The sequence below is a fragment of the Panicum virgatum genome, chromosome 2K (assembly GCF_016808335.1).
Source record: "Panicum virgatum strain AP13 chromosome 2K, P.virgatum_v5, whole genome shotgun sequence".
NCBI lineage: Eukaryota > Viridiplantae > Streptophyta > Magnoliopsida > Poales > Poaceae > Panicum > Panicum virgatum.
In genome coordinates this window covers 9,081,593-9,100,316 of record NC_053137.1, presented here as the reverse complement: position 1 = coordinate 9,100,316, position 18,724 = coordinate 9,081,593, and the positions used below count along the sequence as shown (strand labels likewise).

At 47.4% G+C, this 18,724-nt stretch overlaps 1 protein-coding gene across 1 annotated transcript; it reads left to right on the top strand.

Moving 5' to 3' along the window:
* Nucleotides 1-17,435: 17,435 nt before the first annotated feature.
* On the top strand, nt 17,436-18,184 carry LOC120695888 (uncharacterized protein At1g15400-like). Its single transcript, XM_039979100.1, has one exon. It carries the CDS (start codon nt 17,631-17,633, stop codon nt 18,075-18,077), a length of 447 nt encoding a protein of 148 aa, XP_039835034.1. The 5' UTR covers nt 17,436-17,630; the 3' UTR covers nt 18,078-18,184.
* The last annotated feature ends 540 nt before the right edge of the window (nt 18,185-18,724 follow it).

The window sequence follows — 18,724 nt, the reverse complement described above, 5'->3', positions numbered from 1 at the left end:
GTGAGAACTCCGCACGAGAAACGCCAGCGAACAAGGCATTGACAGCCTTGGCGTTAGCCTCGTGCTAGGTCACCTGGAGAGGTGTGGTCCGAACAGCAAGCACCTCGTAAAGGTGGTTCGTGGTAATCTCCCAGACATCGGCTCCCATGCTCTGCAGGAAAGCTCTCATGCGAACCTTCCAGTAGGCATAGTCCTCGCCAGAAAACACCGGGATCTTACCAAGACTCGCCATGGTCACCGAGTGGTTTTCGAACCGATTAAGGTACTGAAAACCTCAACCAAGCTCTGATACCAATTGAGGGACCGAAGCCGGCGACCAGAGGGGGGTGAATGGGAGCCGATCAAAATTTCTTCGAAATTTAAACCGTCGGCCTATATCCCAAAAATCACCCAAGCCCTCAAGCGTTCTGACCAAAGTTTAGAATAGCTATTGAAAAGCTAAACCAACACAAAAGGCCTCGAACGAGCGAGCGAAACCACGAAGCAAATCGGAAGCGAATCGGGAAAACTGCAGAACTGATCTGCACTCGACCGGTCTGACCGGTCTCGGCTGTTCAAAAAACTGGCAGACCGGTCTGACCGGTGGCACCCAGAAAACCCTCGAAAACTTGGATTCAAACGATGAATCTCCACCAAACGACCACGAAAATCGATCAAACTTGGGGAATAGCTTCGCCCCTACTCAGTGAACATATCCCTAAAAGATCTCATCCTAAAGATCAACAAATCTTGAGAATTTGAGTGTAGATTAAGAGGGATTGGGGTTTTCTCAAAAATTCAAGAACTCCAATTCTGAAGAGCTCGTGATTCCGAGGGTTTAGGACGAAGCTAGGAGCACGGGAATCACTCCAAAGAGCTCTACGAACTGTCGCAATCAAGTGCATCAAAAACGAAACAAAAATCCATCACAAAAAGCAAAAGAGGGACAGAATTGGATTGATTCAAAAGCCCAGAGGGCACAAGGAGGATGAGGCCTCCTTTCCCAATCAAATCCAATACAAAGTCTCACAAATCCATGGACAAATCCTACTCTAAAGAGAGGAACGGAGGGAGAGGAACACAGGGGCGGTGGCCTGGAGAACAGAGGAGTCCACGAACAGATTACAAAAGCCGCAATTAAACTAACACAAGTGAAGGGGTATTTATACCCGCGGGACCGGTCAGATCGGTACGCTGGACCGGTCAGACCGGTTGGTTAGACCGGTCAGACCGGTGCCAGGGACCGGTCAGACCGGTTGGCCTGCAGCACCCCCTGTACACGATCTCATCTGACGGCCGAGGTTCTTTCTTCGGAACGAAGTCTTCTCCACGATGCCGCCATTTTGATGAAGATCCAGTCCGCGGTTTTGGAGGGTCCGCGAAACCCGGGTAGGTGGCCGGTTTTGAGAAAACCGCCAAAACCTCACGCGCGGGAAGATTCCCGCCTCCACGCTGTGGCTGTGACACCCCAGGTGTTCAATTAGATGAACCAGAGTCATTAGCACCAAATCATACATCCTTAACCAAGAAACATTGAAATGGATGTGTATGTATGTATGTCTAGATGTATTTGTGCATAGGTCGAAAACCTTAAATAGTTTTTAAACAGATGCAAGTTTGCTTGTGAAATTTCCTAGGCATCTCACTAAAATCATAATAAACCATAGTCCAGTTGAAGCCATGGGAAGAAAGTGAGTTTTTGCACATGAAATGATAAGTCGATCCACAGTACATTTTCTCCCATAATTAATTTCAGAAAATGCTAAAAAGATCCGAAAATACAAAGTGCAAACCATAGCTTAAATTAATTTTTGCCCAAAACAAAAGTTGTAGAGTTTCATATAACAAACAACTTTCATGTTCACAGTTTTTCAAGTTAGCACACAAAATTTGGAGAAAAATTCGAAAAAAAATAATGTGTTTAGGGTAATTTTCTTTTGCATTTAATTTGAATTCTTAACTTTCAAACGGAGCTTCAAACGAAAATGTGCCTGAAATGAAAGTTGTAGGATTTTGAATTTTGAACAACTTTCGTATTCAAACTTTTTCGAGCTTCCATTGAAAATTTTGAGAACATTTAAAGTCAACTCTCTGACTTTTCTCTCTTTCTCTCTCTTCTCTCTCTCCCTCGCTCTCCCTGGCTTCTCTGCTCACGCCAAGCTACTCGAGCGCGCACGCCCGCGCGCGCTGCGCCGCTGCCGCCCGCTCGCTGCGCCTGCTGCCCCTGCGTGCTGCCTCGCTGCGCCGCTGCATCGCCGCGCTCGCTGCCTTGCTGCCATCCTGCTGCTGCCGCTTGCTGCGCCACGGCCCGGCCATGAGTCCTCCCCGCACGCCACTGCAGGCCACAAGAGCCGGACAAGCGCTCGGCAACGCGCACTCGATGCCGCCGGCCACCAATGCCGAGCGCCGCGGTCGACGCGCCTGCCCTGGCCTTCAATGTCGAGCCTACGTCGTCGCTGACGCCGAGCTCAGCGAGCAGGCTGCACCCGACGCCCGCCACACAACGCACCGCTGCTGCCCCCAGCCGCACGCGCGCCTCCGGCCAAGTCCGGGCTGCTGCCCGCCTGCCCGAGCTGCCCGGCCTCCCCAGCACCACCTCCCCTCCCTCGTGCGCCTATTTGAGGCCGAGCTGGGACCCTGCACGTGCGCGCCCAGAGCTGCCGCCGCCATTGTTGCCGCGAAGTACGGGCTCGCCGCGGAGCCCCCTCCTCCACCCTTCCTCGCGCCCAAACGACCCCGTAGCTATCTTCCTTGGCCTCCACCGGTGCTCCCCGAACCGCTTGCCACCGTCCAAAGCCACCAGACCACTGCCGCCGCGGCACCCCATGGCCGCAGTCGCCCTGCTTCCGCGGAGCTCCCACCTCCGGTCTCCCTTCGTCCAAACTGAGCCCGGGAATCGCTCCACGACCTTCCCCTGAAGCTCACCGACCCCTCCACCGCTCGCCCTCACCCACCGGAACGCCGCAGCGCCGGAGCAGACCGCCGCTGTCCGCCGGCGCCTGTGGAGCCGACGCCTCGGACCTTCTCCCCGCGAACCAAGGACACCCAGAGGTGCGGCTCAGTCCCCTCTCTCCTTTCCCCAACTTTCCCCTCGCCCCCAGGGCCGAACCTCGCCGAAAACCAGGCCGAAATCCCTCCTCTGTTCTCCAATGTCCGCCAGGGACCTCCAGTTAGAAGAACCAAAACTTCCAGGGGCCTATATGCAAAAGTTCGTTTCCTTTTTCTTTTGTCTTAAAAAACAGCAAACTTGTAAATTCTATATAAAATCGTAGAAAAATCAGAAAAATGCAAACTAAAATGTTTTGGAATCCTTAGATCAAAACCTACAACTTTTGTTACAGTCACATGTTCGTATTATGCTTCTATTTTAATCTAGAATAAAGATTAGATTAAATAGCACACAAATGTATCTCCTGTTGTAATCATGAACTAAGACTAGTTTTTGGACAGTGTGCTACACCCTAGATTGATAGTTTACTGTAAAAATTTGAGGACATTTTGACAACTCTAGCTATAGGTTTCTTTAAATCTTGATGTATGCCTAGGATAAATAGTTTTAATTTTCCAAGTTGTTGCACCTTGAAACATAAGCTGAAACTTTTTCAGTGATTTGTAATTGCTACATTGATGCTTTAGAAAAATGTATAGACTTTTTACCCAAGCAAAACATGCTCAAGTGATTTATGCTATGAATAAATGCACTAAACTGAGAAAAATAGCTTATGTGCCTAGAAAAATCTGATACTTTTACTAAAGCTTGATTTTGAGTACTTAATCATGCTAGTAATGTTTGAGCTCCTGGTACTCAGTATAACTACCTATAGAATTTATTTTTCTTTACTGCAGTTGTACATTGTGCTATTTTTCATGCCTTGTGTAATGTTTAGTTAAATCTAAAATTTTTCCAGTAGGTTCTTAATAGGATCATAAATACTCAGTTAAATTTTCAGCACTAGTACTTACATGGTTTGATCTATACAAATTAATCTTGTTCCTAGCTGTGGCTGTGTATTTTGTTTTTCATAAATTTTATTTTTGCGTGAAACTTTCTGAAATTTGTACAGTAGGACCTACACTTGTTGAAGTACAATACATAAAAATTTCAACCCTATAAGCACTGTGTAACTATAGTTTTGGACATCACGTGTATCTCTAGTGTTTGTTAAAGAAAATGACTTTTGGTATGTGTTGGTAAATGATGGAAACCCCACAGTGACTCTATGAACTAATAATTGTTGTTTATTACTCTATAAATGATTGCCCAAAATGATGTAACAGAATATATTGCAAATCATCTTGAGTTGCGTTGGATTACAACTCTATAGTGAAGAATTGATTAAATCGTATCACTAAAATAACTCACGCATATGCATTTCATATAGATTCGACTACTCTTCCTGACGGTACGTACGAGTTGGTGCCGGAGTGCGAGAGTGAGCAGCGTGAAGCTCAAGTGAATCTAACTGAAGCCACTGCAGACCTGAACCCGAGTTCAGAAGAGCCCAAGGCTAGCTCCGCTCAGGAAGGCAAGCCCCGGAGCATGTCCTACCTATTTTAATTTATGCAACTATTTGTATTCCTGTTTATTATGCATTTAAGTTGCAGGAATTGTTTGGAACCTTAGTTGCATGATCCTAGGTACCTATGCTTGAACTCTAGTATGTGTAGGTCGCTAGTTGGCTATGCTAATGGTTCGGTAGAAGTCGAGTGATTTCCTGTCACTCGCGAGCTCATAGGAGTTGAATGCTTACTACACACTGCAATATAAGGTTTACGGGCGGGGTTGTTGTACTTGTGATACCCCGTCTGTTTAGTGAAATTGGATAAGGCCGCGGTGTGTGGTAGTGGTGGTTAAGCGTTTGAACGTACTAACCACATGCCGAGAATATGGTAATCGGTAAGCTTAAGTACCTGATGGAACCGGCCGTGGAATATACTCCCCACTGTCTGGTCTATGGTCACGCACGGGTGCAGGGCACCCTAGGACGGTGGGCCTGTTTCATGCCCGGGGAAAAAGGGGAAAAGTCGCGTGGGTGATTGCATTCCCCATGCGTGTGTTTAGGTCTGCCTGGCCAGGTTAACAAATTCGATTCGAATCGTCCGTCTCTCACGGATATTGAGACTGCTTAACCCTTTTGCCACATAGAGTAAGAAGTGGAACAATGATGATGAGAAATATGGTTGAATGATGAAAAATAATTGCTTTCCACCATGTATGCTTTAGGATAGATGCTAATGTAGAATGGTTAATCATAATAGAACTTGAAAGCTAAAATCGGAAAATAAGGACTTACTGCTTTTCGGCGAAAACGAACCCCTCAAGCCAAAAGCCTTGCATGTCTAGTTAGAGGGTTAGTTATATCCTAGTCGGGTAAGCCTTGCTGAGTATTAGTATACTCAGCCTTGCTTGTGGCTCTACTTTGTTTTCAGGTGATACTTTTGAAGATCAGATAGCTAGTTTGACTTGGCCGTGTGTTTTACCTCCTGGTTGGTCGGTGGAGTGGGATACGACTCCGGCCAACGATGGCAATGCCGAGTGATGTCATGTACGGGCTTCATCATGACATCATGTATCGTCGTTTAGAACTCGTTTTATTTCCGCTGCAATGAACTCTGAACTACTTTCAATTTGAACTTCAAGTACCTTTCGGAGATTTCGAACTTGGTTTGTAATAATTAAGTTAAGACCCTGTAATGTAATGTATCTGTGAAATATTGTACTCTTTGGACTCACCTTCGTGTGGGTTGCATGTAAGCTTTGGGTTCGATCGACGCTAAGGTGGATTCTTCGGGACTTTACCCGACAGCACTGCCGAATTACTCCATTTGAAGTGCGTGTTAGCCGGGATTCTCTTTAAGATGATGGTTAGCGCACTTGAGCCGGATTAATTAGGGCGGTACTGCCACAGCTGGTATCAGAGCCGAACAAAGCGCACACCTAAGAGTGCGACTAGATTTTAAAAGTTTTACTTAAAACTTGGCCACATAATCGCATTTGGTAAATACGGTGGTTCGTTAAGGATTGTGTATAGTACGTAAAGCCCTAGGGATATTATGAGAGTTTTTAGGTGGCTATCTAACTTATGGTTTATTTATAACTGACTTCCAGCACGTTTCTTTCTGTATTTTAAATTCAGTATTTATATTTGTAACGACGCACCTACGCTAAGGTAAGACGGTAAGGATCCTCAGTCAGCTGAGGGAGTCTGACCTTCCCGTCGGTGATGCGAGCCGAACGCTGCCCTCAAGCAGTGGCTTACTTGAGGTGCTGCCAATATACCAACTATTAGTTGGCTATATTGGGAGTAAAGTATACTTAGTCAGCTGAGAGAGTCTGACCTTCCCATCGGTGATGCGAACCGAACGCTGCGCTCAAGCAGTGGCCTACTTGAGCTGCTGCCAATATACCGACCATCAGTCGATTATATTGGGAGTAAAAGGAAACCGTGAATACGTCACCTCGGTAGCGTATGAGCGCTGTCCCTGCAGTGTTGGACGCATGGATGCCGCTTCTATAGTGAGCGGTAATGTATGGGGACGCTTTCATGTGTGCTGGCATGAAAGGTTCAATGAAATTTATATCTGTCAATTTTCTGCAGGTACACTAACCACAATTACGTAAGTTAAGCACGGTTAGAACTCGGCTAGAAATCTATATAGGGAGAGACGTAAATTGTGCCATGCCACCGGTGCTAACCCCGTAAGCCCAAAACTATTTGGCAATTGTTTTCCTTGGGAGGACGATTAGGTCGTGCATGCATCATACTCATATAATTGAAAGCCACTGAAAATAGATGTGGGTTAGTCGGTAAGGTTAAGGTTTGCACGTGAGCACGGTTCATCTTCTCTCAATTAAGGTCTATCTAGAAATCTGTCATTTCTGCTATATCGTGGAAGATGAATTATTTGGCATGGTAGAAGACTTTATCTGTAGAGGCGCAGTGGATAATTTTGCTCCAAAACTTGTCTACTAGTTGCTGTTTAAATTTGGGAATTTTTCGACTTGTATACATTGGGGCACATTAGAAACTTTGACACCCAGTTTTTCTGTCAGCTTTGAGCACTTGGGTTGCACGAATTTTAGGCCTTCCTAGAGATATTTTATGCAGAAGTGTTCAACACAAAACTTGTGCCAAATTTACTTACCAAGCTTCTGTAAAAATTTGGTAATTTTAGGCTTAGTAAATTGTCCTCAGCACTCAGTTTACTGGCTCTCTGGTCCCTGAAAATTTCGGGCTGACAGCAAAGCAAAACTATAAGGATATGACCATCTTAGAATCTGATCTAGCCCAAGGGTTGACTAGCAAAGTTGTGCGCAACTATCTTAGGCATGTTCGGGTGAAATTTGAAAATTTTTGGACATCAACTCCTTGAGTTATGGCTACTTTAGTGCACTACCTAGAATCTGTTTTTATCATCTTGATTCACAAGTTTTTCCCATATCACACACCAAATAATTTCTTTAGAGGGCCAACCCTGTCTAGGGGAAAATGTGTCACCTACCTCCTGTATGATATTGAGCATTTATTGCTTTCTCCGCTTCGAGCTATGGTCAATTTTGTGCCCCTCATTTTTCTGAAATTTCAAAACAAGCACCTGCAGCCCACACACTTTGTAGCCTAGCTTTGAGTTCGAATCTATTAAGTAGAATATGAGGGAATTATTGGACAACAAGTGGGTAAGATATATATGACTTTTCCTTGGAAGTTGAGATGGAATTTGAGAAGGATATTTGCGGGGATCCCAGGATCCAGCCTGGCTCCCTAGTCAGCCCATCAAAGAGGAGTAATGGTATCCCCCTTGGACAAGTTTGAGGAAATCTCAATTGCCCTTCTTGCACATATAATTCTTTTGAAAAAACTAAAAATGCTGCATACAAATACGAGAATATCATGTAGGATCATTACATGCATGGTTGTGCCATTGTCATTGCTAAATCACCTGCATTTTTGGGGCTCTGTCTACATTAACATCATATGCATCTAGGAAGGACTTCTGATTTTCACCAGGCTCTATCTTCCTTCCTAGCCATGCACATTATTTGGGTCGCTATATTTTCATCTTGTCGTGGTGTTTGTCATTGACATATGGTGCCGCGACGGAACCTAGGGCCTCGTATGCGCTACAGCCATACGCTTGTGTCACTAGGTGCGCGCTGGTATCATAGTCCGCGATAGCAACCCCGCGACATACTATTTTCGCAACCTGCATAATGTGATGACATGGGTTCTAATTCGGGTTAAAATAAAAGTATTAGGGAGTATCTGCATGACTCCCACGGTTGCTAACATGCATTCCAACACGTGCACCATCAGTCATGCATCATGACCGGCACATCATAACCAATGCAACACGCCATGTGCATTATTTCATCAATGCATAAGTTATTGCATCCGTGCAATGCGTCATCGCAAACATTAATCCCATGGGTGCCTTAACTAATTGCAACCACACATATGCTCTATAAGTTTCCACCTCGTACCAACAGTCTCATGGCATATTGGCATTTCTATAACACATCATGGCATTGAATAAGTGTGCATCTTTCTCAAACAAACACCAACTCCATTAAATAAAAGAACCATGAGCAAGAGTGTCTTGAGAAAACTTTGTTTATACCCAAGAATAAGATCTCAAGCCTAGAAAAGGAGTGCCTCAAGTAGTAGTAGAGTTGATCCTGTTGTTTTCCATGCTACGCATGTGCCGGTGCAACTATTCAATTATGTACATATAAGATCCTCAGGAGTCACCATACCGAGGATGAAGACGCGCGGGACATTGAAGGTTATATAAACAAATTTTTTTGTGTTTTCCTAATCTCACCCCAAGGCACACGCACGTTCCCCTCTAATTTTACTCACCCGAATCTCGGGACGAGATTCTTTTTAAGGGGGGTAGGCTGTGACACCCCAGGTGTTCAATTAGATGAACCAGAGTCATTAGCACCAAATCATACATCCTTAACCAAGAAACATTGAAATGGATGTGTATGTATGTATGTCTAGATGTATTTGTGCATAGGTCGAAAACCTTAAATAGTTTTTAAACTGATGCAAGTTTGCTTGTGAAATTTCCTAGGCATCTCACTAAAATCATAATAAACCATAGTCCAGTTGAAGCCATGGGAAGAAAGTGAGTTTTTGCACATGAAATGATAAGTCGATCCACAGTACATTTTCTCCCATAATTAATTTCAGAAAATGCTAAAAAGATCTGAAAATACAAAGTGCAAACCATAGCTTAAATTAATTTTTGCCCAAAACAAAAGTTGTAGAGTTTCATATAACAAACAACTTTCATGTTCACAGTTTTTCAAGTTAGCACACAAAATTTGGAGAAAAATTCGAAAAAAAAATAATGTGTTTAGGGTAATTTTCTTTTGCATTTAATTTGAATTCTTAACTTTCAAACGGAGCTTCAAACGAAAATGTGCCTGAAATGAAAGTTGTAGGATTTTGAATTTTGAACAACTTTCGTATTCAAACTTTTTCGAGCTTCCATTGAAAATTTTGAGAACATTTAAAGTCAACTCTCTGACTTTTCTCTCTTTCTCTCTCTTCTCTCTCTCCCTCACTCTCCCTGGCTTCTCTGCTCACGCCAAGCTACTCGAGCGCGCACGCCCGTGCACGCTGCGCCGCTGCCGCCCGCTCGCTGCGCCTGCTGCCGCTGCGTGCTGCCTCGCTACGCCGCTGCACCGCCGCGCTCGCTGCCTTGCTGCCATCCTGCTGCTGCCGCTTGCTGCGCCACGGCCCGGCCATGAGTCCTCCCCGCACGCCACTGCAGGCCACAAGAGCCGGACAAGCGCTCGGCGACGCGCACTCGACGCCGCCGGCCACCAATGCCGAGCGCCGCGGTCGACGCGCCTACCCTGGCCTTCAATGTCGAGCCTACGTCGTTGCTGACGCCGAGCTCAGCGAGTAGGCTGCACCCGACGCCCGCCACACAACGCACCGCTGCTGCCACCAGCCGCACGCGCGCCTCCGGCCAAGTCCGGGCTGCTGCCCGCCTGCCCGAGCTGCCCGGCCTCCCCAGCACCACCTCCCCTCCCTCGTGCGCCTATTTGAGGCCGAGCTGGGACCCTGCACACGCGCACCCAGAGCTGCCGCCGCCATTGTTGCCGCGAAGCACGGGCTCGCCGCGGAGCCCCCTCCTCCACCCTTCCTCGCGCAGATCTAGTGTGTCGTGATCTAGATATCGTTGAACTCGTTCTTGCTAATCGTAGTGGACCAAATCTGCTCTATCTCTTAGAGTTGCTACTCCGGTGTTGTTGGTGTGTTAGATTTTTATCTGCACATTGTTTTTCCACCCTGCCTTTGAGTATCATTCTTCATCTTTCATTCCTGACCGCTAACCATTTTGTTTATTAACAGGATGGTGTTGCGTTCGGGAAATGAAAGGGATGGTGCCAGTGGTTCGGGTGGCAATAACCACCGCAACAACGAGGATCCCCTTCCTAATCCTCCAGTTCACCCAAACCTCGCGGACGTCCTAGCCCGACAAACTGAACTCATGGCGCACCTAGTCAATCAGTTGGGCAATGCCGGCAATAGTGGTCCAAGAGCTGAGCCTCAAGTGAACAGGTTCGGGGATTTCTTCCGCACCAATCCTCCCATCTTCCGTGGTTCCAAGGATCCTCTGGATGCGGATTTCTGGCTCAATGTCATTGAAGAGAAGCTGGGTCTTATTGAGTGTGAGCCCCATGAGAAGGTTCTTTTTGCTGCTCATCAACTGCATGATGCCCCTGGGGCTTGGTGGCGGAATTTCAAGGCATCTCACCCTGCCAACTACCGCTTCACATGGGAGGAGTTCCGCACTGTCTTCCTTGGCCTCCACCGGTGCTCCCCGAACCGCTTGCCACCGTCCAAAGCCACCAGACCACTGCCGCCGCGGCACCCCATGGCCGCAGTCGCCCTGCTTCCGCGGAGCTCCCACCTCCGGTCTCCCTTCGTCCAAACCGAGCCCGGGAATCGCTCCACGACCTTCCCCTGAAGCTCACCGACCCCTCCACCGCTCGCCCTCACCCACCGGAACGCCGCAGCGCCGGAGCAGACCGCCGCTGTCCGCCGGCGCCTGTGGAGCCGACGCCTCGGACCTTCTCCCCGCGAACCAAGGACACCCAGAGGTGCGGCTCAGTCCCCTCTCTCCTTTCCCCAACTTTCCCCTCGCCCCCAGGGCCGAACCTCGCCGGAAACCAGGCCGAAATCCCTCCTCTGTTCTCCAATGTCCACCAGGGACCTCCAGTTAGAAGAACCAAAACTTCCAGGGGCCTATATGCAAAAGTTCGTTTCCTTTTTCTTTTGTCTTCAAAAACAGCAAACTTGTAAATTCCATATAAAATCGTAGCAAAATCAGAAAAATGCAAACTAAAATGTTTTGGAATCCTTAGATCAAAACCTACAACTTTTGTTACAGTCACATGTTCTTATTATGCTTCTATTTTAATCTAGAATAAAGATTAGATTAAATAGAACACAAATGTATCTCCTGTTGTAATCATGAACTAAGACTAGTTTTTGGACAGTGTGCTACACCCTAGATTGATAGTTTACTGTAAACATTTGAGGACATTTTGACAACTCTAGCTATAGGTTTCTTTAAATCTTGATGTATGCCTAGGATAAATAGTTTTAATTTTCCAAGTTGTTGCACCTTGAACCATAAGCTGAAACTTTTTCAGTGATTTGTAATTGCTACCTTGATGCTTTAGAAAAATGTATAGACTTTTTACCCAAGCAAAACATGCTCAAGTGATTTATGCTATGAATAAATGCACTAAACTGTGAAAAATAGCTTCTGTGCCTAGAAAAATCTGATACTTTTACTAAAGCTTGATTTTGAGTACTTAATCATGCTAGTAATGTTTGAGCTCCTGGTACTCAGTATAACTACCTATATAATTTAGTTTTCTTTACTGCAGTTGTACATTGTGCTATTTTTCATGCCTTGCGTAATGTTTAGTTAAATCTAAAATTTTTCCAGTAGGTTCTTAATAGGATCATAAATACTCAGTTAAATTTTCAGCACTAGTACTTACATGGTTTGATCTATACAAATTAATCTTGTTCCTAGCTGTGGCTGTGTATTTTGTTTTTCATAAATTTTATTTTTGCGTGAAACTTTCTGAAATTTGTACAGTAGGACCTACACTTGTTGAAGTACAATACATAAAAATTTCAACCCTATAAGCACTGTGTAACTATAGTTTTGGACAGCACGTGTATCTCTAGTGTTTGTTAAAGAAAATGACTTTTGGTATGTGTTGGTAAATGATGGAAACCCCACAGTGACTCTATGAACTAATAATTGTTGTTTATTACTCTATAAATGATTGCCCAAAATGATGTAACAGAATATATTGCAAATCATCTTGAGTTGCGTTGGATTACAACTCTATAGTGAAGAATTGATTAAATCGTATCACTAAAATAACTCACGCATATGCATTTCATATAGATTCGACTACTCTTCCTGACGGTACGTACGAGTTGATGCCGGAGTCCGAGAGTGAGCAGCGTGAAGCTCAAGTGAATCTAACTGAAGCCACTGCAGACCTGAACCCGAGTTCAGAAGAGCCCAAGGCTAGCTCCGCTCAGGAAGGCAAGCCCCGGAGCATGTCCTACCTATTTTAATTTATGCAACTATTTGTATTCCTGTTTATTATGCATTTAAGTTGCAGGAATTGTTTGGAACCTTAGTTGCATGATCTTAGGTACCTATGCTTGAACTCTAGTATGTGTAGGTCGCTAGTTGGCTATGCTAATGGTTCGGTAGAAGTCGAGTGATTTCCTGTCACTCGCGAGCTCATAGGAGTTGAATGCTTACTACACACTGCAATATAAGGTTTACGGGCGGGGTTGTTGTACTTGTGATACCCCGTCTGTTTAGTGAAATTGGATAAGGCCGCGGTGTGTGATAGTGGTGGTTAAGCGTTTGAACGTACTAACCACATGCCGAGAATATGGTAATCGGTAAGCTTAAGTACATGATGGAACCGGCCGTGGAATATACTCCCCACTGTCTGGTCTATGGTCACGCACGGGTGCAGGGCACCCTAGGACGGTGGGCCTGTTTCATGCCCGGGGAAAAAGGGGAAAAGTCGCGTGGGTGATTGCATTCCCCATGCGTGTGTTTAGGTCTGCCTGGCCAGGTTAACAAATTCGATTCGAATCGTCCGTCTCTCACGGATATTGAGACTGCTTAACCCTTTTGCCACATAGAGTAAGAAGTGGAACAATGATGATGAGAAATATGGTTGAATGATGAAAAATAATTGCTTTCCACCATGTATGCTTTAGGATAGATGCTAATGTAGAATGGTTAATCATAATAGAACTTGAAAGCTAAAATCGGAAAATAAGGACTTACTGCTTTTCGGCGAAAACGAACCCCTCAAGCCAAAAGCCTTGCATGTCTAGTTAGAGGGTTAGTTATATCCTAGTCGGGTAAGCCTTGCTGAGTATTAGTATACTCAGCCTTGCTTGTGGCTCTACTTTGTTTTCAGGTGATACTTTTGAAGATCAGATAGCTAGTTTGACTTGGCCGTGTGTTTTACCTCCTGGTTGGTCGGTGGAGTGGGATACGACTCCGGCCAACGATGGCAATGCCGAGTGATGTCATGTACGGGCTTCATCATGACATCATGTATCGTCGTTTAGAACTCGTTTTATTTCCGCTGCAATGAACTCTGAACTACTTTCAATTTGAACTTCAAGTACCTTTCGGAGATTTCGAACTTGGTTTGTAATAATTAAGTTAAGACCCTGTAATGTAATGTATCTGTGAAATATTGTACTCTTTGGACTCACCTTCGTGTGGGTTGCATGTAAGCTTTGGGTTCGATCGACGCTAAGGTGGATTCTTCGGGACTTTACCCGACAGCACTGCCGAATTACTCCATTTGAAGTGCGTGTTAGCCGGGATTCTCTTTAAGATGATGGTTAGCGCACTTGAGCCGGATTAATTAGGGCGGTACTGCCACAGTGGCCCTTGACGCCGTTCCCGCCTCGGCCTTCTGACGGCCCTAGACGCCGCCCGACGCCCGTCACTTCCTCGCCCGCAGCGAGGCCCTAGACGCCGTCGACGCCCGTCACCTCCGTCAGTCCCGAGACCGACGCCCGTCACCTCCACGACTTGGTGTCTTCAACCGCCGTCCGCCTCCTTGGTTTTGTGGCGCAAACCAAGAAACCCGCCTTCCGTCGCCGCTTGCGCCCTCGATCCAGGAGTGGACGCCACAGCTGCCGCCCGGTCCGAGCTCCGGTCCCGGCTGCCCTTCACCGCCATCCACCGCACGGTCCATCGGCCACAACACCTCCACGGCAGCTCCCCGTCGACACTCGACGCCCGTGTACCTGCAATCCAAAGGCCAAGCGCACGATCACACCGCACGGTTGACAATTCACTCATCACAAGCAGGATAGAGTACTCAACATTCCTCAAACTCTGTGTACCTTATTTGTTGTAAACCAACATATTATTTGTCCCTACCTGCTGCCTGTGTGGCTTGGCTGGCTGCCTAGGTAGCTGCTTTGTGCCTGTTCTATCTCTTTACTTATCAGGATGTGAGCCTGAGCCGAGGGTTTTTATGACTCACGCTGTCATGCATGCATGCATGAGAGGAGAGCTAATGCAAAGCCTCTTCTAGTAATATTTCTCTGCATTGTACAATCATATCTATCCCAGGCCCATGATCAACTGATGATGTCTGCAAATGTAAGGTATGGAAGACTGGAATCTGGATTCCACTGGAATGACCACTCTAGTAAATGTGCCAAGGAAAATTCAATGCAAATATATACTGATGAAGGAGCAAATCATGAATAATATAACAAGTCCTGAATAATATTACAAGTCTGAATAATATTACATGACCACATACTAATAAAACTGAACAATCTACTGATGAAGAGATCCCAGCCTAAACCACTAGTGCTCTATGAGATCACTTTGTAGCTGAAAGTGCATGGTTCGGTCATGCAGCCTATGGCTTGCTGCAACAAAGGCCTGCCTATCTGGATTGTTCGGATATGGAACAGCTAGTTGGCCGATGTCCAAGAAATCAGTGTTATGGGCATTCTCTTGTTCATGCTCAACTATCATGTTATGCAAAATAATACAAGTCATCATTATATCATTAATCTGGTCACGGTGCCAACCATATGCGGGTCCTCGAATCACTACAAACCGAGTTTGCAACACACCAAATGCACGTTCTATATCCTTTCTTGCACTCTCCTGTTGCTGTGCAAAGTGTCGCGTCTTTTGCTCCATGGGGTGCCGAATACTCTTAACAAACCCTGACCACTCTGGGTAAATCACATCGGCTAGGTAATATCCCATGTTATAGTTCGTCCCATTGACTATAAATTCCACAGGGGCAGAACGACCCCTCAGGTAAGAGGAGAATATAGGGGATCTATGAAGAACGTTAATGTCATTGTTACTCCCAGGCATCCCAAAGTATGCATGCCAAATCCATAGATCATGCGATGCAACCGCCTCTAAGATCATAGTCGGATGTTTCCCTCGGCCCGTGAACTGACCCTTCCACGCTGTGGGGCAGTTCCTCCACTCCCAGTGCATGCAGTCAATGCTCCCTAGCATCCCCGGGAACCCACGATTCTGTCCTTCTTCAAGAAGCCTTGCTACATCGATAGAGTTGGGTGCCCGGAGATAGTGCTTGCCAAAAACTTGAATAACAGCCCGACAGAAATGCTGCAAAGCTTCTCACGCAGTGGACTCACCAATACGCACGTACTCGTCAACGGCATCTGCCGGCACACCGTAAGCGAGAATGCGCATAAACGCGACACACTTCTGAAGAGCCGATAGTCCAACCTTGCCAGTGGCATCACACCTTTTTTCTGAAGTAGTTATCATAATTTTTGACCGCCTCTTTGATGTGTTTGAATAAATGCCTACACATCCGAAACCTGCAAGACCACTTCTCATATGAGTTACTGCATACATAGAGCCATCGGTGTCCGAAATATGCTCAAGTTTACCTTCGACGAAACTGCTTATCATTGTAAACAGGATCTGCAACGAAGTAGTCAGCTTTAATCCTCCTGTGACCAGAAGGAAGGTCTCTCTGCCGAATGACCTTTGGTGGCGCATCGGATCGACGGCGCCTGCGAGAGCTCTCTGCTTGCAGCAGATGGTTGTATGTCATGGCCTCCGCTTCATCTTCATCAAACAAGAAATCCATATCATCGTCTTCCTCCTCCTCCTCCAGCCAATACCTTCGCAACGAGCTGGTGTAGTCGTCCATGACGATAAAGTTAAGTTGTCTGCTGCTTGGCCAGTTAATTGGAGGTGTGCAAGTTCTCGGAACCAATCTAACTATCTAAGCAATTTAAACTACAACAACCAAATGAGCAAGGAGCATGCTACGACCGATACCCCACCCGCTTGGCTCCTCTTCTGCAATTCACAAGCAAAGAAAATCGGAGACATTAATTCCTAGCTTCTTTCCGTTGGATACCAACACAAAATCATCAAAATGATTAAACAACAAAAACCAACCAGATCCCGGCCGCATGCTGCACAAAAGCTGCCGCTTGCCCCACACAGGCAGCGCCAGGCGCTGGGACACGACACGGGTGGCCGCGCGCCGACAAGGCCATGCGCCTCCGCCGGGATGGCTGCCGGCGCCACGCCGCCGCAGCTAGGTCCTCGTGACCGCTCGCCTGCTCACGGGTGCGCGCTCCGAGCTGCACTCAAGTTCGGCGGACCGCGGCGTCAGCAAGGGCCAGTGCGCCGCCGGTGGGATGCGCCCTTGCCGAGCAGAGCGGGCCGGCGCTAGCAACTGCGAAGGGCGAGCGCAGCGGCTGCGAAGGGCGAGCGCAGTGGAGGGAGAAAGGAGGGTGGAGAGAGGAAAAAAGTAAAATGCTGACGTATGGGTCCCACCACATGGTAGTTGGTATAGAGAGTGATATAGAAAATAGATGGGTATGGAGAAACTGAATATAAAGAAGAGAATCTCGATGACCAGACAAGAATATTCTTTTTGGAGAGTGACGAGTGTGGAGAGCCTGATTAGCGGGGTGGGTATCGCGGCGGGTAAGCGGAGAGGCGCGGTGAGAAAAAAACGACGGGGAAGGCAGAAACATCGCGGAAACATTGTTTTTGCCGCTAGAGAGTTTCGTCAAGCCAAGGTTCAACCAAAAATTTTCTGATTTGTGGGCCCTCTGTGAGAGGGTGGGAGTAAACTTTTTGGTGGGAGTCATTTCAATTTCTTTGGATCCTTATAGTATAGAGGTATAGATATAGACTTGCACAAAAGCTTTACAAATGACAAATATTTAGTTACTGTCCTTGCCTCCCTGGTCCTTGGAGACGCACGCTTGCCGTTCAACTCCTGCCCAACTCACCCGCCCTTCGTTTTCGCGCCAAACTGCCCCTCCTATTTCAGGCTAACCATCCAGAGCAGCGGCGCACGGGACGTGGACTGGCACCAACTCATCGCCACCGCCGCGGCGGCCCGGCCGGCCGGCGCTATATATATAACAGAAGAAGAAGAAGAAGAGGCCGAGAGCGAGAGTCCTCGCAAAGCGACGCCGCCGGCCTGGTCGAGCTCGCCGCCGTCGAGCAATTACGTCCTCCATCGGTCTCCCGTTAATTAGTTCGTCGTCACAAGGAGACGTCGTCGACCGATGTCGAGGCTGCAGAGGTCGTCGGTGTCGTTCCGGCGGCAGGGCTCGTCGGGGCGCATCTGGGACGACCCGCTGCGGGGGAGCCTGGACCTCAAGACCCTGTCGACGCCGCGGTCCGCGACGGCGGCCGCCGTGGCGCCGCTACACTACCACCACCACCACCACCCCGACGCCAGCATCCTCGCCGGGGACCCCTCGCCCCGCGTCGTGTCCCGCTCGATGATGCGCCACGGCGGCGGCGCCGTCGGGTTCGGGGGCGCGGGCGCCTCGTCGCCGTCAGCTGCCGTCATCGTGGAGAGCCCGGCGGCGGCCTCCGAGTCGCCGGCCACCGTCGTCGTCGGGCCGGACGGCGAGCGCCACGAGCGGCACGCGAGGCGGCGCCGGAAGATCTCGTCGGCGTTCTGCGCCTGCATGGGCCATCCCCCGGCGTCGCACGCGCAGCAGTAGCGTGTGGGGCGCGGGATTATATATGTATATATATACATCTACCAACGGAGACGACGCATATATATATGCGGCAGGATCTGTGCATAAGATGCGTGGATTATTGCGCTCGATGTGCTGTAACATTTTCTGTTCTTTGGGTGTGTTTGGGACAGCGTTTGCGGTGCTTTTCCGCAGAAAATGTAGAAAAATCCCGCCAAATGCTTCGCTTCCAACGCGCTTATTCCAGCCGCATGCGAAAGCGAAACGCAGGATTTGAACTGGGCGGCAAAAAATCGCAGAAGTGAGCTCGCGGCCGCGTTGCGCTTATTCCGTTCGCGCTTATCGCCCACGCAGTCCCAAACAGGGCCTTTGTGTGGGTTGAGATCATAGCATCATGTGCGTTACTGCACGCGTGCTTGAATTTTGTGTAGGCTGACGACGAGCTATAAAAATGATCATGTATTCTTGTATGCCAAATAGACTGGAATGTTTCGCTGACACCATTCGAATTTGTTATTGCCTTAATTTTGATGTGATCCTAGACTGGCGTGGTCTCCGCCATCCGTCCGGCAATAAAGCTGATTGTTTGTTTGAGCTGCAGTTTTTGGGTTTTTCTGAAAAGCTGCTGACTTTTTTGTTCTAAAAATCCAACAGCAGCTTTTAAAAGA